The sequence below is a fragment of the Puntigrus tetrazona genome, chromosome 18, assembly GCF_018831695.1.
Source record: "Puntigrus tetrazona isolate hp1 chromosome 18, ASM1883169v1, whole genome shotgun sequence".
NCBI classification, from domain to species: domain Eukaryota; kingdom Metazoa; phylum Chordata; class Actinopteri; order Cypriniformes; family Cyprinidae; genus Puntigrus; species Puntigrus tetrazona.
Window position 1 is genome coordinate 13,300,593 of NC_056716.1, and position 25,211 is coordinate 13,325,803.

The 25,211-nt window shown below is 38.5% G+C and overlaps 1 protein-coding gene across 6 annotated transcripts in view; it reads left to right on the forward strand.

The window, feature by feature from the left end:
- The first annotated feature begins 1,943 nt into the window (after window positions 1-1,943).
- Window positions 1,944-25,211, forward strand: part of kifc3 (kinesin family member C3) — a 34,907-nt gene continuing 11,639 nt past the window's right edge. Inside the window, exons 1-8 of one of the 6 annotated variants that reach the window (XM_043264609.1) lie at window positions 1,944-2,179; window positions 17,127-17,244; window positions 18,819-18,967; window positions 22,105-22,312; window positions 22,898-23,037; window positions 23,305-23,370; window positions 24,169-24,291; window positions 24,386-24,667. In XM_043264609.1, coding sequence (XP_043120544.1) covers window positions 17,163-17,244; window positions 18,819-18,967; window positions 22,105-22,312; window positions 22,898-23,037; window positions 23,305-23,370; window positions 24,169-24,291; window positions 24,386-24,667 — 1,050 coding nt within the window. In that variant the 5' untranslated portion in view covers window positions 1,944-2,179; window positions 17,127-17,162. Of the gene's footprint in view, window positions 2,180-8,082; window positions 9,185-11,809; window positions 12,086-17,126; window positions 17,245-17,451; window positions 17,800-18,818; window positions 18,968-22,104; window positions 22,313-22,897; window positions 23,038-23,304; window positions 23,371-24,168; window positions 24,292-24,385; window positions 24,668-25,211 lie in introns of those variants that run through there. The other 5 variants (XM_043264605.1, XM_043264606.1, XM_043264607.1 and 2 more) reach the window with 5 other exon arrangements.

Sequence of the window (25,211 nt, forward strand, 5' to 3'; positions counted from 1 at the left end):
GCATATATGCATTGCCAATTTTCATGCTTTATTGGATATAACTGTTACATTTATTTTATATGGCGATTCTAGAAAGCTAGGCCGTGTCAAATTTGTTTCAGAAGACCAAAACACCCCGCTGATATTTCCATGTGCTTTGGTATGTACTACGAGTACCAATCAATTATGAATGATTTTTCAGTGTTTCCAGGTCAGTTCGTGCTGAACCTCTAGTGTGAGCGGGCACCAAAAAAATCTATAAATGGAAGTTACTGCATACTTTTCATTTGCATTTGTTGAGACTCATTCTTTCACGTCTCAAGCAGCCCTTATGAGAGGTTAAAAGAGCGGGCAGGAATTAGGTTGATTGCATGTAATAGCTGTTCTATTTTTGTATACAGAAGTCCTGTGACGGGGCCCACTAACCACTCTTACAGTATAACCTGCTTTTTGGTCTCGGGGGCCGGAAGTCGACCCATAAATATTTTATCCCAGGTGCTGTGGATTTAAACTAGGCCCTGGATGGATGTGGGGGTAAATGCTCCTGGAAATGACTCGTCCAAATAAGACGCGCTCTCAGACGTACGCGCTGTCAGGAAAAGCACAGGAAGAATGAGCAGTTTTTCATTGTTTTTTTTCTTGCTCCAGAAGACCAGAGGCAGGAAATATGTAAAGGCGGGAAAGGAGAGACAATAATGGGTTTGCTAACTGACTGCGACTACACTTTACATTCAGGGCCGGCTGTTAAACGGATAGCTTAGCTAAAAAAGGACAATTCTGTCACCATTTACTTGCACTGTTTTTTTTCCATTGAAGTTAAAAGCGTCCAGCGTTGTTTTAAATAGTTAGACTTTTATTATATGGACAAAAACATTTAAAACGGTTTTGGAACGACACGAGGGTCAGGATTTTTTTTTGTCAGGCAAATTATTTCTTTATGACTTTTCGATTTGTATGTCAGCTAGTGTATCGAATAAGCCGTATGCTATATATGCTGGTTATCTTACAGCTTAAACTAACCTCTGCCATACATCAGGTATGATGATTATGGTTAATCAAGGTTTTTGCTAACGGATTAGCGAAGTGATGAGTCAGCTTTACATAAGATTGCTGTATGAAACATTATCCCAGAGATTTGGTTAATTAAATGTTTATATAACTCTTCGGTGTACATCGAGATGAATGTCTCATTGTTAATGATTTTAATGCTTTACAGTTCAGTTTAAACCTCCGAGAATACTCTTTGAAGTGGAGTAGGCACTTGTGAAAATGAAGATATGTATTATAAGAAGCTATTTTAACACAATAAATAGTTTATTTATTGCCATGTTGTACAATCAGGTCCAACAGTAAAATTATAATGGTTATATATTAAAAGACATGATTTAAAAAAAAAAAAAGTTTTTCAAATAAACTGTGTATGTGTCTGTGTGTGTGTGTGTGGTAACATATATATATATATATATATATATATATATATATATATATATATATATATATATATATATATATATATATTATTTTAAATAACAACTTTATTATTTCGTGAGCACTCTTTCAGGTTTAAATAAGATTAGATTTTGAATGACTGATATGTTTTTTTGTTTTTTACTGTCTCAAACGCATACCCCGTGCATTGTGCATATGTATTGTACATTAAGCTACACAGAGTAAAAGCATAATTTGCGCAACATTGAAACAAAGGGTGTCCGACAACATGCCTCTTTAAAATGCATCCGCAAACGTGCAAAACCTAACATCTTTGTCCAAAATTTTACGTGTAGCTTCTAATTAAAGACATGTATCCCGTCTGTGATTAAAGTCTTTGCAGTGCGCGTTATTACAAGTCTTCTTAACATCAGGAGGGCTGACTGAGTCCGAGTTAATGAGAGCTGAAGAGCGGCCCGCGGTCTCTAATAGGATGGGAAACGCGTTCATGTTTCCTTCGCTTGAACGGGAGGAGCGTCTGCGTCACTGCAGTCAGCTGTGCGCGCGCGTCTCGTGCTGCGTGTTTCGCTCAGGCGTGTTTATCTCCGCTTCACCACAGACTACAAAACTTTAAACCCGTCCGGCCGCGAGATAAAACGCTGCTTTTCAACAGACGGACAGAAGGAGGGTGGAATAAAACTCGAAGGAAACGGGTTGAGAGAAGACGGGGCGGAGGAAGAAGGAGTTTTTCTTTGGCGTGCTGGCCTGAGACGTAAGCACATTCTTTCACTCATATATCGCGCTTTATACTTTACATATTAAACCGCTATATAGCGAAACCATGACGACGTTATAAAAAAACAAACAAGTGCAGGACACGTGCAGTTTTTTTTAAAACAGGAATGCAGACGTGCGTCTTTTTAATAAAGAAACATATAAGTTGTAGGACATCCTGAATCATAAACTAAACATCCCGTTAAAAATATTTGCTTGCGTTTTCTCGAGAGAAGAGAGAGAGAGAGAGAGAGAGAGAGAGAGAGAGAGAGGCGGCGAAAGACTTAATCAGCTGTGCTCTCTCCAGTCTAAACAGTTATGATTATTCCATTACACTTGGTTGAAACTTAACATATAAGCTAAACTATATATTCATCGAGGGAATGTTTAAGTGGTAAATCAAGGTTTATACAGCTGTGTTTTTGGGTGTATCAAAGTCCGGGTGTGCCCGGTTTATCCAGCGGATGTTCGGTAAACTAGTCATCAAGTCACATCAGTCGAGTTAGTTTAGTTTAGAGTTAGTGCTTGACTTCTTTGGTTAGATAGCGGCCGAGCTGTTGATTAAACGTTATCGTGTGAATGCCGAGCTGATGAATCTTTGACAGGAGGACAGCTCGTACTGTTTGCCACCGGTCCAGCTGTTTGTGCCAGAAACCCCCCTCCACCTCCACCAATAACTAACTGATATTTAGTCGCATCATGTTTATTTTTATCTGAAGTTTCTTACGAAGCCATGCCATAGATCTGTTTCAGAAACAGCCCAAAATGAAAGAAAGTCATTCCCTCCTAATCTTGATCTCGTGGAAAAAATTGAGCGTGCAGTTCTTGAATACCGATTCACTTCAGATCAGTGAATCTAATTAAAAGTTTAATCCACATTCACATCTGAATGCATCAGAGGTGCATGAACCGTTTAATACACGGGACGGAACTTGACACGGAGGCCGAAAACCAAATGCAAATGTTGCATTACATCCAACCGTGTTACATGAGAATGCATGAGATTTCTAACATTTTTAAATAATTTAAAAAAAAAATAATAAATGATTAAATTTAGTTTTTTACAATGCTTTAATGGCATTTTTTGCCCTTGTTTTTAGTTTTTATTTAAAATATTATTATTATTATTATTATTTTTTTTTTTTTTTTTTTTTTTTAGAGGCCAAAGCATAGTAACCGATGAAACGTATATGCTTGAATTGCACAACTGTCATTGCAGTGCGTTGTAGACGGCGTTTTTCCTACGTTTTTTTTCTTTGTTAGATGGGGTGTGATTCTGACAGGTAGACGTGTCGGGCTGCCTTGTCCAGTTCGTGTTCAGCGATTCCTGAATATGCCCTTAAGTGCATTCCTCAGCGAAGAGTCAGTGAGAACAAACCACGGCGCTCTTCGTCCTAGAGCCGTGTGTGTTTGTTGAGGTGGAAAGCACTAACTGTCGCTTGTTTGCCGTCAGACTCGATGCCTGTCGTGTCCTCGGGCAGGTTAAGCTCGTCGAGGTAATTCCAATACCGCTGTTGTGTAGAGAGAAGCATGCACGGAAACCATGCGAGTGACTTTTGACTTGAATTGGTTCTTTTCAGTCTGAAAGTTTCACTGGTCTTTATCAAAATGGTTTTATATTAAACGTGTCCACTAGAGGCGTGACGGTCCACATATTCCAAGTGGAAAAATGGTACAGGTGTCTTCTCTCTCTCTTACTATACTAACCCCTGAACTGAGGTACAGTACATAATAAACGCATTTTACTGTACCCATTACATCCCTAGAGGTCATTCTAAATTCATCAGAATGGATGAGATGAGCAATGAGCATTATTGTTATTTTTTTTTTTTTTAAATGCACATATTCTGTGCAGCTTTCTATTAATGAGCAAACGGTGTGTATAATTATAGGCAAATTCCAAAAATGTTGCTTTAAGTTACTTTGAGATTAAGGAATACACATCATACTGCTTTCATTGCTTGACATCAACTAACAATTAGTATCGCATGCCTTTAAAATGACTATTTTTTAAGAAGATAATCAGCGACACCTCTCACAGCATCACCTTCATTGTGTACAGTCGTATAATTAAGGAATATCCTGTGTTGCATATTACCATCATTTTCTTTTTCCTAATTATATGTTAGTTGAACAGCTGAATTCCCCGAGACACCCCGTCACACCCTCTGTGTGCTGGCAACACAAGGAAGACGACTTCTTACATAATTGCACTGAATCAGAGACCGTCTTCACGAAACGGTCCAGACCAACAGATGGTGCTGTGCTCCACGATGCGCGCCAAAGAAAGATTCATGTGAGAAAATCACATTGATTAGTTTAAGAAATAAAACTAGGATGTCCTTTGCATTTTGACTTTTGAAGACTCCTCCTTCCGGTTTCTTTCTTTTTGTACCCTCCAACCCGAGGTAAACTTTACTGGGTGCTTCTGTAAAGCGCAACGTGCGCAACAGATGTCAGACACCCAGAACATGGCCGTCTGACCGCATGCTTGTACATATACGCCTCGAAGGAGACTCTGACTCACTCGCGAGGTCGCTGCCAGTAGGTTGGGTCAAACCTGTTTCCACTGTTTGACTTTTCAAGTTTGCACGGATCCTCTCTTTTCTCCCCCGTCCTGCCCAGACCAGTGTCCTCCAAAGAAACCAGTTCCTTGTTCCAGTTGGCCGTTTCGCCAACAAAAAGATGAAAGCCGAAGTATTGCATCATACGCTAGTGGACATTAAACCTGTAATTTCGAGGTTTCCCGCCCTTTTCTGTTACTCTGTAATTTGCTGCAGAAATAGCACACACTGAGGGCATTGTGTGACGGCGAAACGAAATTCATCGCTGCCTGGAGACACGCAGAAAGGCTGAACAAGCCTCTGCTGACTTTCCCTTTCTGAACTCACTGTCTCGTTGCATTAATTGTGAAGGGCTTGAATGAGAGTGGTGGCAGCTGTCAGCTTTTCCTAATCCCACTGCTCACTTTGCTGAAATATTTCTACTGTAAGCTGCTTAACCGAGGTGGTCGTGTTCGGTTTAGCGTCTTAGAAGTTGCACACCTGGGCGTTTGCACGCCACCTGCGCGCATATACTTTAAAATTCATTCGAAAAGTAAAGATAACGATGAGATTCCACTGAATGTTTCGTGCAAATATTTGTCTTGTGCGAATGCCTACGGGTGCAGTGTTTTTGGGCTTTAAAATGGCTTGTATGAAGGATTTTATTAACCGATGTGGTTACATTTGGTTTAGCCTCTTAACTAAAAAGAGCTACTTGGCGCATACACCCATACACTTCGTAATTCATTGATAGATTGAGATAACAATGAAATTCCACTGAAGGTTTTGTGCAAAGAGCTAGAGTTGCACCAAAAAGCGTTTTTTTAAGGAAAGAAAGCACAAGCACATCTTTTCACCAAAACGTGGTCTAGATGTACTGTTTCAAATAAAGACAGGAGTGTTGTGATGCTTTCTAGTTTTTTAAAGTTAGTTCATGGTTTGTGATTTTCTACACTTGTGGATACTCTAGATCAGGGGTGTCAAACTCAGTTCCTGGTGGGCCGGAGCCCTGCAGAGATTAGATGCAACCCTAATTAAACACACCTGATCCAGCTAATCAAGTACTTCAGACATGCATAGTATATGTGTTTTAGCAGGGTTGAATCTAAACTCTGCAGGGCTCCGGCCCTCCAGGAATTGAGCTTGACACCCCTGCTCTAGATGCTAGCATGTGTGTGTGTGAACTTAAGAAGAATCACCTTCATATGGCATCCCTTGAATTTTGTAATCAAATGAATTCACTTTTTTGTATATTTTTAAGAAATGTGACTACATACTCACCACCGTCACACACATTCTCACCATTTCTTAGCCAACAAACATCCTTTTTTTGAAACGGATGTATAGATATGGAAAAACCTTTAGTGATGAGTATTAGACACTTTAGCTATACTGAAAACTATAACCTTATAATTAACTATAATTATAACCTTTTCCTCAGAAATAATCTGCTTTTCAGAGTCATTTTTGCCTAGACTTCGATGTTGTTCTAAAACTTTATAATGTACTTAAGTGGAACGCAAAAGGAGAAATTCTGAATCATACACTGGCCTTTCGTTTCAAAGACTAAACAAAAAAGAGAAGACTTTAATCTTCGCAAATTATATAAAACACAGCTGGAATATGTGCTTGTATGTAAGTTCTTCAAGATTTGTTTTTTACTTTTTCAATAAGGAGAAACATTCAAACTTATTTGGAAAACATCTTTGTGAAGACTCTGATTTGTTTATACTGCCATACTCATACCCACATTATTACAGTTGTATTGTTTTATTCATAGCAGCACTAGAGTCTTTGTTTTCACTTGTCGTATAATTTCAAGTTTATTGCCTTTTTTTATTAGCTCGCATATCTCATAGCATGCATAACACCAGTGTCTGCAAACATCCATTAAAAGACGTTTGCTTTTGGAATCTTGGAAAAATGTAATCACAGCATGGCAGATATTTCCAATTGTTTACATGTTGCATATAATGGAGTGGAAATCTCATTCTTTAGAATAAAAACAAACTTTAATGCAATGCTGTTCTAATGTACAGTATGGTTTTATGGTGGACATCCCATGTGGTTTTTAGTTAAATTATATTGTGGTTTGTTGGTGTCCTGTGTTTCTTGTATAAGATGACCTTATTCATGCTTTGTCATCAAGACAAGTCAGGTTTTATCTTCATAATGTTGTTGTCATATCTTTGTTGTTTTATGGTTTGGCCTCAATTCCTATCTTTTTTTATAGTCCTGAACTGATTGTACCTTTTTAATTAGTTACAATGGTGTACATCCCTCTCCTGGTGGGTCACTGTCCTGCAGAATTTAGCCAAAAAAAAAATCAGTGAAATTTTTCTTATTAGTCAAAATGGATAATATCGTGGTGCAGTTAGTGTTACTACATAAATGTATGGTAAATGATGGTGGTTTGTAGATTTGAAAAGCTTTCTGACTGTATTTTTGTGTACTGTATTTCTAGATGGTCCGTGTAGTTTAAATGAATAAAGCGTTTTAATTCTGATGTTTAAATTGATGTTTAAATAAACATCATATACTGACCATTTAGCCAAGTCTTGTTCTTGTTTCATTAAGGAACATTATGTTGCAGTAATTATTATTATTCTATCACCCAGCCCTTAATCAAGCGCTTCAGACTCGTGTGTGTGTGTGTGTGTGTGTGTGCGTGTGCATTCCTCTGCAGTGAAATGTTAAAGTTTTTCCCACATTATGTGTAATATGCCGTTTAGTCTTCTGAGCATTGACTACTTTATTGGTTAATTTGGTTAGAACAGGCACTATTGTTGTTTGTTCTTGGTCTGAAGTATGTGACAGACAGGCCCCTAAAAAGGGTAATGACCCAGAAGATGGTCTTTTGTTTGTCTGCGCACATGCAGAGAACGTGACACCATTTTTTGTAATCCTGAAGTTCCAGAACAAGGCTTCAGTGACCATTCATGACCACAAATCATAATTCAGCATTCAAGTTTAACACTATCAGCTCTCACTGTGAACTACTGTTTCCTAAGTTGCCCATGTGTATATTATTTTCAGTTCATTGTCAAAAGCATGATGGACGGGTTTGTAAGACGCAGTTCGACAAGGTCATCTCACCATGGAAACGACCAATCATGGGCAGGATTCTTTATCCACACATTTTTGAGTTGATTTTCCTCTTTTTGCATAGATGCAAACAGTTGTTACATCATCGCTAAGAGACGCTAAGCTCTCTGTACTGCAGTGACAGATGGACACCACGAGAAAAGGGAGGGAGAAAGAGTGAATTTTCTCTTTCGGCAGAGGTGTGGGACTTCACCCGCAGTGCAGAAGCAGCCGGACTGCGACCGTTTGGAGTTTGCACAGTCGTATGGACAAAAAACTGGGATAAGGACTATCAATACCAGGCATTATGAGAGAAGGAGTGGACTGACCTTTAAGAGTTTTATTCCTGCAATCCAGACCCTGTAAAAAATACAATAAAACCATTAGTGACTCAACAGGAGGCGAAGATTTGTTGGACATCAGCTTGTGCCAGCGGAGGTTATGGTTCAGTTTTGAAAAGGAGATTTGTGGATTCTCTGGAATACACCTATATTGTTATCCAGGTTAACGTTGGACGGAATGGATACGTAAGAGATAAGGACCCAACATTCAGAAGCTATTCCTGATTAGCTAACTAGTCATCTATTATTCTGCACGTTTGCGTGTGTTTGCATTGGCTTGTTTATCAGGGTGTGTCTTTATAGATGTGTCCAGGTAAGCTTTGTGGGGTTTAAAAGCAGGTGTGCATTAGTTGGCCCTCCCTCATCCTCCCTCAGAATGAGAGATGAGCGCAGCCATCTCATTTGCTGATCAGATCACGGACAGATTATCAGTCTAAATGAGCATTAGAAGTCGTCGAGCTCTGGGGTGTCTGAATAACGTGCTCTGCGTGTGAATACTGGCGGGGAAACAAGCTTTTTGGACTTTTTGGACTTTAGTTTGACACAATCTCACCTTTAGACCGGGCAGCACAGTAGAGCTGATATCAGGACTGTAACTTCAACCAGAAGATAGGGTTCTCTGCTTGCGGTGACCCTGAAACGGGATCGGCTGGAATGACTTTTAAAGGATACTCCATCTCTTTCTCTGGCTGAACGTGTCGTTAGACCTATTTGTGACTCTTAGTCAGTGCTGCCATGTATGTGCTTTGCACACTGGTGTTGCTGTCTCTCCACAACCTGTTTAAGAGACCCAAAGTCCAGGAACCCTTTGAACCCAAGGCTATTGAGGGTCCCGAGCAGCACAGACCAGATGTTCCCAAACTGGGTCGCAAGAAGAGGAACAAGCACCACTTTCATGAAGGTTCTGGACCGGTAGAGACCTCAAGAGTGTCTAGACAGCATGACTTTGAAAGATGCTTGGATGGACCCAGCAGAGCAAGTAAAAGAAGATCTGTGCACCTGGATAATGCGCATGAGAGGAGAAAGAAATCACAGGTGAGATTGAAAGTGGAGGTGAAGGGAATGTGTGTGAGGTTGATCTTCAGGTCTGTTTAGTTTACTGATACATACACACTGATCACTGTCAAACGAGGTTTATTTGAGGTTATTGTTTTTAATCAATCCATTCAGGAGCTGAAATGGCTTCACGTGTTACGCTGATGCTGGAAAAGCTCCATTTAATCCAAAATGCACTTATTTATTTATTGATTTCTTCTAATTATTCATGAGTGTTGTATTATTGATTTAGCGAAACATCAGACGCTTTGCTGGTTGAAGGTTTAGGGCTCAGTTTCCTGTTCTTTGGACTGTTGGGAGTGTGAATTTCCGTGACTGCTGAATGTCTAGTAGAGCTATTTTAGTCAATTGGATGTGTTTCAAGAAGCTCCGTCGCTCATCCAATTGTTCTCAGCTGTTTTGTGCGATCAGCTGTTTTTAGACGAGTGATTTAGAAAGTGAAAGATTTGTAAAAAAAAAAATCAGTGTGTTCTTGTTCAGAGTGTACAATGCATGGGGATTTTCATGTACCTGGAACAGTGTTTATCATGCTGTCCTATTTCTAATGTTCTCTGCTGTCTGATGGACCATTTTAGCGGATATAATCCTGAGTGGTTATGTAAGCAGTGGGTTAAACAGAGAGCTCCCTGTCGTCTTTAATCGTAATTTAATTCATATGGAATGGGCTCAATCTACCATTGTTCCCTTCCCTTAATCTTGTTTCACTTGTTGGATCACCAGAAATCTCTTCTTGCTGGAATTGGTTTGATAGAGTGCTTCCACTTGGAAAAAAAAACTTCCCCGAAATCTAGGTTTCTATGATAAATGAAATCATAGAAACCTAGATGCCAATAAAGTACTTTTTTTAAGAGTGCATGTAAAAACCTTTGCTGGTGAGTGTGATGCACATTTTAAAGAAATTATTGCCACTTTCGTTGAAGCACAACAAGACAGATTATTTTTTTTTTATGTCGGTCAAGTAGCTTGCATGCACATTTCATTTTAGTTGCAGTGAGTTTCAGGGTGTTTAGGTTTACTTGCTCACGACCAGCGATTAGAATGGCAGTATTGGATTATCATTAACAGGCTTGTCGTGTCAATACATGGAAAAATCCTGAGCCGACACAGATTTGCCATCAAAGCTGGCACTGAAGTGTTATTACCTTAATTAGTAAACTTTTAACAAGCATAATAGCTCTGCAGAATACTGTAAGCACCTTTATTACGCTTTACATGGTTTTACAGTGTACTGTATTGGAAAGGGTTTCATAATGCTGACCATAAAGTTATTTGTGCTCTGTTGAAGAGCAACAGCTTGCAATCTGTAGTGTTTGTCAGCCAGTTATTCATGTTCCTGAAGCATGCCACATTCTCTGTACTAGTTCATGTTTGCGTTTGTAACCCAGTTACCTAGCAGTGCCTGAGAGAGTTAGCTCTCGTGGGAGCAGAAGAATGGTGTCAGTGTAGTTACCGAGGGGCCCGTCAATTAATACACCACACAAATGAGTGAGCAAATTCACCCGCTGTGACCGGCTTTAAAAAAAAAGTCATGGCTGTCTTTCTTTTCTTTTTTTTTGCCGTTGAATTGAATATATGGAACATGATTTGTCAAATGATCTCTGATTGAGAAATATTTATAAACAGATTTTGTGTTTATATGCATTTATTAATTTATACAGCTGCATAGATTAGTTTATTTCATACACACAAGTAATTCCAATAAACCCCTTATATGTGTAGTATATATTTTTTGTTCTGAATTCAAATTAATATTTATTCATTTAATCTTTTTTATCAGACCGCTTAACCTCAATAAATGTCAAGGTGGCGGCATACTGATAGCAACAAATAGCATAATGAAGAAAACTCTTATTAAGCATGAAGTTTCTGAAATGAAATGAAAACCAAGTAGTTTGGACTGTTTTATTGCTGTATGTTAGAAATAATAAGCTGTCAAGACATAAAACCACTGCTGACTATAATAGTTGTTTTTCAGGGTCAGTAAATCCATATTGGATTATTTGACTTTTTAATAAGTCAGGGTTAGTTCAGGTTTTACAGTGCTGTGCTACTCAACCAAAAACTGAATGATATTTACGAATTACTCATTAAAGCTAACTACTTATAATGTGTGTGTGTATGTATGGTTATGTTTAGGCTTAGGATAAAGGGTCACTTAGTTACTTGCATGTAATTATACATAATTATTTGTTATAATAGTAAGTAAACCTTTCTTGAAAGTAGTATAGCTATAACTATAAAACTAACATGAAGCAGATCTGTTTTACACTTACAGTTCATTACCAAAAAATGAATTTCTGTACATCGATTGTTCCAAGGCTGTGGGTTCAATTCTGTATAATATCCTTATGTAACTTTATAATATCCTTATATAATATCCTCAAATGCAACATAATTGCATAAACCTTTGCCAAATGTATAAATGCAAAATATATCAGAACGCCAAATTGTAGGCGGATGCTACACACAAACATTGGTGGAGAGGCAGCACCACGCTACATTTGCATGCTAAAATATTTATTTCTGTAGCCAGGCGAGCGGCAGAGAGGGAGGAGGGAATTGTGGGATAGGTGGGGAAGGAGGGCAGAAGCGCGGGGGGCCGTGATGCGGCTCAGATTCCACCGTTACCAAGGAACAGCGACAGGAAGAACGGCGTTCGTGTCAGAACGAGAGTGTGTGTGTGTGAGGAGAGGAGCTGCATGCAGACGCGAGTGTGTGCGTGTGACACACAAAGCGAGCGCGAGAGGGACGGTTTAGCTGGTGGCGGAGCGGCACTGAAATCGGCGGTGGTGTGTGTGTGTACATGAGAGTGTGTGCGCGCTCCAAATAAATGCTATAAAATGAAGGCATGAGCGACGGCAGGAGACCGCAGGGACAGAGGTGAGTTCAGAGAGGATGCTGCAACCTTTTACTTCAACCACGTGTACCGTTGCTCTGCTCACATTTTAAGATACATGTTGGTGTCTAAAATGTAATGCATTACTGTCTTTTATGAGTCGTGGCATGCATGCACAGGTCTGGTGGTGCCGGACGTTGCATGCAGCGTTTAATGCCACGGCGTCCAGCGCAGACAGATGTTTGTGTCGGAGCGCTATGGAGGGATTTACAGGAGCGGAGGGAGGGAAGGAGAGGGTGATTTTACTCTTTCATGATGGGGGGATGGGGGAGCTGTAATAACTGGATTCAGATGAATGTTTCATGGGCCTGAGAAGTTGCATGTGCTTGCGTCCCTGGCTTCCTTGTGTTTGTACAGTGATTTAGACAAAGCAGAGAGAGACAGACAGACAGACAGATGGATAGAGACACACTCAGGGGGTGAATGAAGGATGCAGGGAAATCAGACAGACAGCGACAGACTGTTGGACCACAGGATTCTTGAAACTGCTCACTGGTGGCAGACTGTGTGTGTGTGTGTGTGTGTGTGTGTGTGTGTCCATGCATCGACTGATACAGTATAAATGATTGATGCTGTAGGCTGGAGTGAATAACTGGTCAGCAGTAACTAACAGGGTACTTTAACAGCTTTTGTTTTATATTCCAGTGATGAATTTGAAAGACTTAATTCAAAAACCACACACTCATTTGCATTGCTCTCAACATGAATGATTATTAATATTCTTGCTTTTTGTAGAAAGCCAATGCTATAGACTGACTAAAATGCTACAGACGTTTGGTTTTGCATTTTTTTAAAAAATTCTGCCTGGACATTGTCAGTTAATTTTATTCATATTTAACCTTAAAACACAATGCAACAAAGTAAAAAATTTTAAATACAGGTAAAACATCAATATGCAAAACAATATATAGTACGTTGAACTTTATACAGAAGTTTTTTTTTATGGATTTTCTGGTTATGAAATATTTCATGTTTTATTTTAAATACATTTAATTTCATTTTATTTATTTGCTTTTTTTATCCGCTTCTACAAATGTACCTTGCAGGGCATATAAATGTGAATATATGTGCAGTTGACTTTCATGTTTGAAGACTGGACTGTTCAGTCTTGGAAAAATGTTAAGATAGATTATGCATTAGCCTGTTTTCTTATTTATTTTTGATTATAAGAACTATTTAAAAACTAATGGTGGACAAATTCAAACCTTTAGTTTTTCTATAATCTCATATTTCATGTCCATAGGTTGTGTTTAACCGTTTAAAGGGCTTTGACATCTCATGAAGGTGCATTCAGATGTGTGTAGTGTCTGTAGACCAGCAGTTGGGTTGTACATGATTTGGCTGTTTTTTGGGGCTTTTTTTTGTCCGTCAGTGGATGTGGGTAGCAGAACTAAAATAGAAAATGAGACACGGGGGACAAAGAGAGAGGAAGTAGGCTAATGAGATTCACACACTCCTCTGCGTGTAAGTGTGCTGCCGAAGATGAAAACCATGTCAGCGTGATGGAAAAAGCTGGCTCTTCCTCAGCTAAACAGCGTTTCATGAAATGAGTATCGGCGGTGTGAGGTTTCATCGGGAACAGAAGCTGATCAGATGTTTCATTAGAGCAGTCTGTTGTGTGAGATCCTCCCAGGAGACCACCGTGAGCTCTGCTGAAACATCAGAAGGACCCGAGTGTTGTTTTACCCACGACAGAGCGTAAATTGACCTTAGGGGAAGAGAGAGAGGCTCTGGGGTAATTCAGACGCCATAATGTTTTCTTGTTTACTGTCACTTATGTTGGAATATTAGAGGTTATATTTGTTTATACGTGTCAGACGTGTGCATCCTCGTGAAAAATAAATCTAATTGGTAAAGAGTGACTCGCATTCAAATCAAGATGTTCACTGCTCCCTCCGGTGGTCAGGTTGATAAATGGCACGGAGATATATTCATTCCAGAAACCTTCTTTCTGTCCCTACCTCAGCTTTTAGGTTTCTTCTCGGGTAAGGACCATCTTTGAGTCAAAGCTCACTTAACCTGTGTCCCAGTTTGAATACCGTCCATCTTAAATTGTGTGTGATGTAGTATTAGGGCAGATAGGATGGATAGTATGCATATTGGGACGCAGGGTACTTGAGTTTGGGGAAGGAAAAAAAAAAAAGTCACATCCTGTCTAGTTTACACTGGTTTCCTCATTAGAAGGTGCATTACAGCATCAATGAAATACATTAATCTTTGAAAACCGTATCATAAGAGTATTTACAGTTTTATTTAAATCATAACTACTTTTAGTGTGAAATATTGTGCTTATACGGTCTTGCTTTTTGGTATTTCATCAGGACATCCAGAAATTAAGTGAGAAATTAAATGGAAACATTTAAGAATTTCTCAAAATTATATACAGTACATTAAGATAAAATCTCACAAAAAGTTTCTATTTCAACTAAATGTTCTTTAAAACTTTTTTTTTATTTTTTAATAGGAAGCAGCACAAATGCTGTCAATATTGCTAGAAATATTACAAGAAATGTTTTTTGAGCAGCAAATTGGCATATTAGAAAGATTTTTGAGGGATCATGTGACGCTGACGGCCGGAATAATGATCATAAACACATTCAGCTTTGCATCACAAAAATATTGTATTGTGCAATATTTAAAATTGTGATTTTAATGTTTAAAAATACAACTGTGTATTGGATTAAATAAATGCAGCCTTTAAAAAAAAAAACATGTTTGAATAAAACTGCTTGAAGTTCAGATGTTTTCTCCCGTATCAAGGGAAAGTGAAGGTGTCAGGTGTGGGGCCTGGATTGGATCAGTCCAAAAACGTCTGTCCTGCCACCACGGTGAAAAGAGGTCATCTACTGACAGCTTAAAGGATTATGGGTAAAATGAACTTGATGCAAGCTGCCCTGTCTCTGTAGGCACAGGACGTCTTCACAGACCTGATAGTGGAAACGCTGTTTGTTTGTTTTTCTTACGATGTGATCGACATGAGCATCATTTTGAAGATGTAAAGAGGTTAAGAGCAGTTTATTTGGTTGTTTTGACGGGAGAAGATAAAGATGTTGGGTTGGATGGGATCACTCATTAACAAGAGCTGGCTGGAGCGGGATCGCCCTGCGCTTCATCAGGACTGCAGGAAAGCTGGACTGATGGTACAGCAGGACTGTGTGTGTGTGTGTGTGTGTGTGTGTGTGTGTGTGTGTGTGTGTGTGACCAGCGTCTCTTAGAGGGGTTTCTATGCTCTGGGAGGATTAGATATGCAGCGTGACTCTCGTTTATTGTTGAGTCGAGACTGATTGCTTGTGCTTCTGTTTACTCAGTTTCTGCCTCTGACTTTCTTTTTGAGCTCAGACTTGTTAAATCGGCCAATGACCCTTTTGTACTGTGACACAGTGTTTTTTTTGTGCGCACTATATAATAATTCAGACTAAACATTCAGAGAGAGCCTTTGTTTTTCATGTTGCTGCGCTGAAGAGGCTATGCAGCGACTATATTATGTATTTTCATGGCAATTAATCACCTACACATACTTTTTAATGGGATATTTTTTATTTTATTGCTGCATTTTTGATGATAGTGTCATTTTTAAAGCAATGTAAAGCATAATAGAAAAACAGTAATATTTTGAAATATTACAATTTAATGTGTAGTTTAATGTTAATGTCATTACTCCCAGTCTTAAATGTCAAAAGATCCTTCAGAATTATTCTAATAGGCTGATTTGGTTATTTCTTATTGTTTTCAAAGCTGAAATCAGTGCTCCTTAGATATCTATCGATGCTTTATTTTTTGAATAGAAGTCCAGAAAAGAAAAGAGAAAGTAAAAAAAAAATTCAAAACAGTAAAAATGCACTTTTATAGGTTCCCCACCCATTTCTATTTTTGGGATGATATAGGATGTTTTTGTTCTTTTTGTTCAAATGCGTTTGCATGTTTATGCAAATACTAGCTAATTTAACAGACAGTGGCTTTCTAAATCTTTCATTGAAATGCTGTAGATTAGTAAACACTGCAATTTTCTTGCAATTTTTTTTTTATTGCTATATATATGTTGTTTGTAAGCAAAAAAGCAGGGTCTATTTGTAGAAGACCCCATTAGTCAGTTAGCCTGTTCAGCGTCCAGGTTCTTGTGTTGTCTGCCGTTAAAGAGTGTAATCCTCGTCTGTCAGTGTGACCTGTGGCCTGTCAATCTAATCTCATTTGTTGTTGCACTGATTGTTCGTGGCCCTGAAGTTCGGTCATTGGAAAGCGTCTGGTCCCGTGACTGCATGAAAGACATGTCAAGATTTCTGCAGCATTTCACCTTTATAGACTTTTTAGTGTGTGTGTGTGTGTGTGTTTGTTGTTCAGGGCAGTATGATAGACATCTTGAACTTTATACTGCACTGTGCTACGATTTTTAGAAATGCCGTATTAGTTAATTAGGCTGTTAAGAAATGTTTTTGTTAGTCTCTTATTCGTCATTGAGTTGCGTTGTTATATTTTGCCCACAATAAAGCTTTAATCATAAAAGAAACAAACCAAAAATCCAAACTACTTTTATAAAAATGTATTTTCAGAAGGTCTAAAAGGCCCTTCATTTACAAAGCATGTCTAAAAAAATTACAGCTTTTGATATCATGTTTTTATGTTAGTAAGTTTAAATTATGTATATATGTGTGTGTATATGTGTATATATATATGTGTGTGTGTGTGTGTGTACGTGTGCATTCACATACACAAGTGCTGTCATACAATTAATTAATCGCATGAAAATAAATACATTTTTATATATATTCTGTGTATAAACAACTTTTTAAATATATACATGCATGTGTTTATATATACACAGAGTAGTCAACATTTGAAGGGGATCAAAAAAGTTTAGGGGTTTAGGTTTTATGACAACTTTGAAAGGTTTTGACTACTGTATATAATTTTTGTTTTGTTTTTCAGACTATTATTATTGTGTGACTATATCAGGGTTAATGATTCATTTCATTCTTTATTCTATGTCACATATATTCATCTGTGGGGTGTGTGTGGGTCTGTTTGCAGCCGGTCCAGCGGTGTGGTCTGCTCGGCCCTGCGGTCATGTACGGCACAAGAAAGACCTGGGACGTCGGCCACACCCCCTGCCTGCAGGAGCTTTGGAACAAAGACCTCTCATTGGATGGTAAGTGCTGTCACATGGGTGGACTACAAAACCGGTGTAGCAACATTCTTCTGAGGAATGTTTGAATGTTTGAGTGTATGCAGGAGTAGGTGTGTGTGTGTGTGTGTGAGAGCTCAGTCATCGAGGAGAGAGCGAGGGATGCGTTCTTACCTACCGACAGGGAGCAACACGGTCAGACGTTCTCAGACCGAACTAAGCGTTCTGTACAGAAGGGTAGCTCTCCTTAGAGACGAGAGCAGGGCTTGAACAGAGGGGGCTATTAGTTGTGCCAGGGAAAATATGTACGTGTGCTAATGCGCTCTGTGCTGCACGGGACAATATAACAACAGGCACAGCGATTGTGTGACAAACAAAGACCAAAAAGGACTAAAACGGGAAGCAGACAAAGAGGAAAATCAGAGAAATGTCTAGCGGCTGGTTTTTGCAGTGATGCAGTGACAGGTTTGCATTCAGTCTGACTCTCTTCTACGAAAGCGGCTCTACTGCTGTGTCATCGTAAACCGCACCGGCGAGAGGCTGCACGTCTCATCCGAGAGCTGTTTGACAAACAGAACGGTAATTGTTGTTTTTTTTTATAAGGTTCAGGGCTGCGTTGAAATCCAGGTTAATGCATCACTCGCAGCAGGCTGTTATCTTATCGTGAGTCAGTGGTTTCTGTTATGCCTGCAGGACCTTTTTCAGATTCATGTGTCCTCTGCAGTCAGCTGTTAAGAATTACTTTACCCAAAACTTAATATTCTGCCATCATTAATGCAAGCTTCATGTTGTTCTGAACCTTAAGGACTTTATTTCTACCAAGTAACACAAACAGAGAAATCATTAACCATTTTATGCAGTAACATTGAATAAGGAGCTCTGAGGATTGAAAAATGACATAAAAGCTAATATTATAAAATCATCTGCAGCACCAGGGGGCCTGCATGACTGGGTCTTTTTTTTTTTTTTTTTTTTTTTTTTTTACTAAAAGCTTTTAAAAAATCAATATATTCTGTATGGACAAAATGGCAAAAAAAATCTATGAAATGGTCAAATGCATCCATGTAATGCACGTGAGTGGAACAAAGGTTGAAAAACACCTCAAAAAGAACAATATCCTTTCTCTGAAGCGTTTCAAAGCTGCTTTAGATTATTCAGCGAGAGAGCAGACACAATGAACACAAATAGATATGGACCTTTTGAAAAAATAAGAGATTTCAAATCCTACAGTGTTTCAAATTATACAGTGGTTTCGTGAAATTAAAGCCTTTGTTAACGGAAAGTCTTGATAATGTCTCTCGATCTCCTTGATCTGTTCATGAGAAGTATGTATGTCCAACAAGTGAACAATAAATAAATCCTTCACAAACCCATTTATCTGGGTTAGTATTTTTTTTATACTATTATAATATTTCTATTATAATATTTTAATTGGCTTTTATTTTTAGTTTAGTCTTTTTTTTTTTTTTTTTTGTATAATTGTGTGCTTTTCATGTTTGTTTTTTTTTGTTTGTTTTTTTAGTGCTTTAGTCCATTTTTATTTAATTTTAATAATTTGTTAATATTACGAATGAGCAATATTATTATCTTTTTTGTAGTTTCAGCGAGTTCCCTGGATATCCTGATGAGTGATGGTGAGGAGGAGAGCTCCTTCCTCTCGTTGCCCAACACTGTCCTTCAGCGCCACTGTTTGACCTCTGACCTCTCTGAAACGGCCACCTCAGAACAGCAGAAGCTGCTCATACAGGTACGACCCTGTAATTCTCTCCTAGCATTAACCTGGGAAATGAATATTACAAGTTCTTCTCACTAAGGCCAGCATCACCGTTACAATTGCTTATAACTGGGTTTAGGGATTTACTGCAGCGCATTACTTTCAGATTCTGAGAAGTAGAATATTTACACTACCATTCAAAAGTTTGGAGTAAGTATTTTTAATTAATACTTTTATTTAGCAATTATGCATCAGTATGATTTTTATTTTGTAAAAATCTAAGAATCCTGAAAATGCAGGACACTGAAGACAAAAAATTAAGCTTTGCCATCACAGGAAGAAAAAATGTAGTATATTAAAATATTTTTTATTTAGATATTTAAAAAAAAAAATCACAATTTTACTGTTTTAATGATCAAATAAATGCAGCTTTGGTGAGCATAAGAGACTTCTTTCAAAAACGTTAAAGGAACTTTTTTTGAAAATAGGCTTATTCTTCAAGTCTCCCAGAGTTAAAAAGCTAAGTTTTACCGTTTTTGAATCCATTCAGCCGATCCTCGGGTCTGGAGAAAGCACTTTTAGCATACTTGGCATAAATCATTGAATCTGATTAGACCTGTAGCATCGCATTCAAAAATGACCAAAGAGTTTCAATATTTTTCCTAATTAAACCTTGACTCTTCTGTAGTTACATTATGTACTAAGCCCGATGGAAAATAAAAAAGTTTTTCAGTTTTCTAGGCCGATATGACTAAGAACTATAGTCTCATTCGAGCGTAATATAGGAAAAATATCAAAACCCTTTGGTCATTTTTAAACGAGATGCTTCTGGTCTAGTCGGATTCAATAATCTATGCTAAGCTATTCTAAAAGCGCTATCGGCAGACCCGAAGATCAGCTGAATGGATTCAGAAATGGTACACTGGGGGAGTGTTTCTTTAACACATCCTACCAATCCAAACATTTAAATGGTACTATATACATATACATGAAACTCTCAAGTGTTGTGATTTGAATCCGTCGTCACCAGATCACTGCATTCAGGAACTGGTTTCTGTATGACTGTAGCTGTGTGGTCTTTGCGCAATTGGTATTTACACCGAAGTCACAGCTAACCGGCAGCGCTGCTCTGTGTTCAAACAACGTTATAGGGTCCGAGTTTAAAATTCCCTCTGGCCCACATCTGCACATCCCATTTCAATTGCTTTATTAGACGGGCTGATATTTGCTCATTCAGTGATCTTGTTTAGTGGTCCGTTTCAAATCTTAAAACTATTTTTATGCTTGAGTTTAAAATGATAAAGTTTGCTGGACCACTAATTGGCAATTAAAGCTGTGGATGAACACAATATTGTGTTGTGTGTTGCTGTGTGGTTGCTTCTTGATTGCTTGGGAGTAAAATAAGTTTCCAAGTCTTTGCAGTCTTGGGTTTAGTGTTTTGTTTTGTTTTGTTTTTTTTTTATCTGGAATGCAAAGTCCACTCTGGAGGTTTGGTGATTACTAGTTAGGTTGTGCTCCTGGTTGGTTGCATTTTGAGTTGATCTTAGCATAGAATGCTGCTAATAGTTTATAAATTCTCTGTAAAGTCATACTGTCACATAATATGTCGTGCACCTTCAATAATCCAGTAGCTGCTTTCAAATGCATGAGCTAAAGTTGTATTAGTGCTTTTGAATTTCAGTCTATGTTAACTTATGTTTCTATTTTCCTTAGTCACAGGTAAATTTATTTTATGCAAATAAAATTCTAAAAATGTATTTTAAGTTAATAATGAGCAATAAATGCATACTGACACCAAAGTAGAATATAGATTTTTTTTTTTTTTTTTTTTTAAGGACAAGGACACACACACATAGGGCCACTGCTTAGATTAAGTTAAAGAGTCACTAGCAAAGTAGTTTATTAACAAGTGTAAACATAATCATGTATGTGTGTAAAAGATTGCATTTTATCATTTTATTCCGACCGTTGCTTCTGGTCAGAGGCTGGTGTTAAAGGCAGTAGTTATAAGCTGTAACTAAGTTGCACACAGTTGGTGAAACCGGCCCTCGTCCCTAGATATGACCGGAGTTACTTAACATGATCCACTGGCCAAAGTCCTCTTCTCTTTGATCTCCAAGGGTGGATGAACGTCGGACTCTGAAAAAGACAATCTGGAGTGAGATTTGAGTGCGCTGGAGCTTCCAGCCTTTTCAGCATAGCATGAGCACAGGAGAGATCTGATTGGCTGGAGATCACATGTGTGGTGTGTCCTGATCTCTGCTTTTCAGTGCATTGACGACGACTCTCAATACAAACAATAGTTTAGACATAGGATAGCTTTGTGTATGTGCTTCTCTAGATCTATCTGTGTTGACCAGGCAGGGTTACCTGTGAAGGTGCAATGATTTCCAGTCTAAACGAATCTCTGAAATGCAGGATTTCTCAAATATAGCTAAATGAGGTGGTACGTGCACGTTTTTCCTGATACTTAAGATCGAGTTATTTTGTTTTGCTGTTTCAGACTTTGGTCACGATTGTCATCTTTTTGTTTTCATGCTTTTCTGCTCTCCTTTTTTTCCTTTTCATTCTTCATTTGTGCGTCTCTGCGCTGCCTTCTCACCATTTCACCTGTACAGAAGGTTACTTTGTCCTGTTCCTGGACGTCTGCCTACGTAATTCCCTCTGATTCTTTCTTTGTGCTTAGCTGTGAGCTACTTTGCGTCGTTCTGACGTCAACTTTACAAAGCGCACTGCACTGCAATAAAGTCTATAGATCCACCCTGTTTGCTTAAATGTGTCTATTAGAGGTTTTGTAGTCTTCTGGGTTTCATGAGAAAGCTGTATCCAAGGTAGTTCATGCCAGTAAGAATAGTTATTTGCCCATTAATCTTTCTTCTAAATTTAAAGCTATAGTTTAATTTTGCTTTCATTTATTTTCATTAGAAACTTGTATGATTTTGCATTATGCGGTTCGTCACTTATTTTTGTAGCTGTTCTGGCTGTGAATTATGCTTTATTATTATTTTACTTTGTGCAAACACTTCTAAGTTTCATTTTCAGAAATAGCTACACCTTTCCTCTCTTCAAAGTTTTTCCAGCTTGTCTGCTTTAGCGTTTCCCTCGTAGTTCAGGTCGTCCAAGTCGCTTTAGCACGGCTGACACTCATGGCTTCTCGTGTGTTTGTGCAGACTCTGCAAGAGAGAGTTTGTGAGTTCCAGGCACGTTTGCGAAGCGAAGACGCTGCAAAAAGACTCCTGCTGCAGCGACTGCAGACACACGACCGCCAGCTCAACCAAGACATCCACCAGAACGACGAACATTCGTCCATTAACCAAGAACCTCGAGAGCAGCTCAGACTGCAGGACGGCCAGCTCAACCAAGCTGCGTCACCGACAGGTGAGAGAGAGTCCTGATACACCTGACTGTGGTTTCTACATTTATTATTATTATTTTTGGTCACACTTTAATTAGTGTCCTTGTTTCTGTGTGTAATTATACACTAAAGAACTGAGTAATAGTAATTAACTACATGTACTATTTTTAGGTCAGGTTTAAGGTTTGGCTTGGGGTTACTTGTACATGTAATTATGCATAATAAATTGTTAATAAATTGTAATTGCACGTGCAACAAGGACACCTTAAAATAAAGTGTTTTTATTAACCGTTGTATTTCTGATTATTTTATTTTTTATATTATTTTCTTATTTCTATACTTTTTATTGGAAATGTACTTTTTTCATATAGTTAACACCTTTTATAATAAATTTATTTATTGTCTCGTAAGAAAATGAGAGGGGGAAAAGCTGCTTGTATGGTGGAGTAAGTGTCACAAAATAAACATCACACAATTAAAAACATTATTAATAGAAATTTTATTCTTTTTTTTTTCTTTTTTTTTTACATTTTAGTTTTTCTGTGTTTATTGCTTATCTTGTGACCTAAAATTAGAAAAAGCTTCTTGAATTGTGTGTGTGTTTGTAGGTGTGAGGAGCTCTGGTGTTTTGACACAGAGACCTGTGGATTTTCCCAGTGCTGTGCAAGTGAGTAAAGTTCACTCACAGGAGCAACTGCAAAAAGACAAGGGAGAACAACTTGCTCTCATTACAGGGCTGCGCACACAGGTATGTTACACACACACACACACACACACACACACACACACAGAATAGGGCTCGGTTTTCAAGCCAGGCTCACAAGAGCACCACCAGATCATTTACATTCTTCAGCCACCATGTATTGTAACCTTTTATGCATTGATTTTCATTTGTTTCTGTCCACTTAGATTAAAATAGATTGATACATCATGAGGGTGGAGGCATTAAACTCATTCTATACTCATTTTATAAAGGGATTTGACTGAATAATGGTATTGGTTTGTGGTTTTGTAGGTCAAGGAGCTGGAGGAGAAACTATTGGATCAGACGCAGGAGGTGGAGAGACTGCGCTCTGAGCTGGTGAGAAACTGAAATATTAGGGACGGGGAGAGTTGTGGCACACTCGGTGCCATTGTTTGAATCAGCTGATCCTGGTGGGCTAGAGTCACCACACTTGTGTGAACCACATTTTTGTTTAATAAAGACCTCAGGCTCCTGCAGGATTCTGCTGACCTGATTTAGTTTTATGATGGGAGGGGAAGGTGTGTTAACCCGGTGATCTAGTTCTGTTTTGTTGATAGCAGAGGAATGTGTGCCTTTAGCTCTGGACGATTTATTATTGGCACTGATCTGAAATTTGATGGGTGTAGGTGTACTTAACTGTACTTTACAGTCCCCCGAAGAAAGATAAATACAATAAAACCGCACCATCTCTTTTGGAAAAAAATGAACATTAATTTATTTATTATGCATTTATTTAATGCATTAAATAAAAAGAATCGTTAAATTAGTCACTTAAAAAAATTTAAAATGAAGAGGATGCAGTAAATTTCTCAAAAGTAAAAGTAACAACATTTTTTGTTACAAAAGATTTCTATTTCAAAGAAATGCTATTTTGTAACTTTCTATTTATTAAAGAATCCCCAGAAAAATGGATCACTGTTTCTTAAAAAATTGTTAGAGAGAAAAAAACTCAACACTGATTTAAAAAAATTAATTGATAGGAGCTAATTTTACATACGCACGTTTGTACATACATATTCATTTACATATACATACATACACACACACACACACACATACACACACATTTTTTTGTGTATATAAAACTATTAAAAATCCTCATGTAGCTAAGCAAATGTATATGTTTGTGTTTAGGGGGCGACAGATCTGGAGAAACAGCTCGAGGTGCTGGAGAGTGAGAACCAGCGGCTCAAACAGGAGCTGAAGGCCAGTCAGACTCAGACCAGCTGCTCTACCAGCCACTGCCCACACAGCCAGGTACTCTGTCTGATTGGCTGTTTCCGTAATGAAGTCATGCTATAAATGTTGCGGTGTTTGACGGCTGTCCTCTCTCTGTCTCGGTCTGTCCCAGGATGTGGAGGCCCTGCGAGGAGAGCTGTGTCGTAAGGACGAGGAGTGCCGCGAGCGGGAGCGGAGGCTGGCTGCGCTGGAGCAGCAGGTGCAGGAGAGGACGGGTGTAGTAGTTCAGCTGCAGCAGCAGCTGGAGGAGGCGGCGCAGCGCAGACACCAGATCCAGCTGCAGCTTGAGGAGGCGTCACGTCTCAGGAGCCAGAGCGAGGAGCAGCTGACCTCACGGCTTCAAGACGCCGAGGAGGCTCTGTCTCGCCAGGCTGTTTTGACACCACACGTCAAGGTGAGACTGAGCAGACGAAGCATTAGTGCCTCTCATTTAAAAGACTGCTCTATCCGGATGCTGCATTTGTCAGCTCATGATGTAATAGAGGATGTCTCATTTTTAAGAAACGTAACCTATAATATACAAATAATTGTTATTCCTCATGAGCCGCAAATTACTGTTATTCCTTTTTTACTGCACTTTGAAATAGTTGTTTTACTTAAATGATCCTGCTAACAGAGAATACAGGCTTCAAAATAAGACATTTAAAATGAGATTTGAAATGTTTTATTAAAATGCACTTTGTGGATTTTCTTTCGCCTTGAATTATTTTTATTATTAGTTTCCAAATGTTTTTTTATTTTTAATTTTTTTTAATAATGCAAAAACAAAATTAGAATTGTTCCTAAAAATAAAAGGCAGTTATATCAAAGGTCACTGTGGCGTCCAGTTACCATTTTTGATCATTGAAGTGCGAACCTTTTGAGCTCTATTACAACTAAATGCATACCCAAATACCCTGAAAATTCACAGAGTGCTCGCTGTGAGGAATACCCTGAAT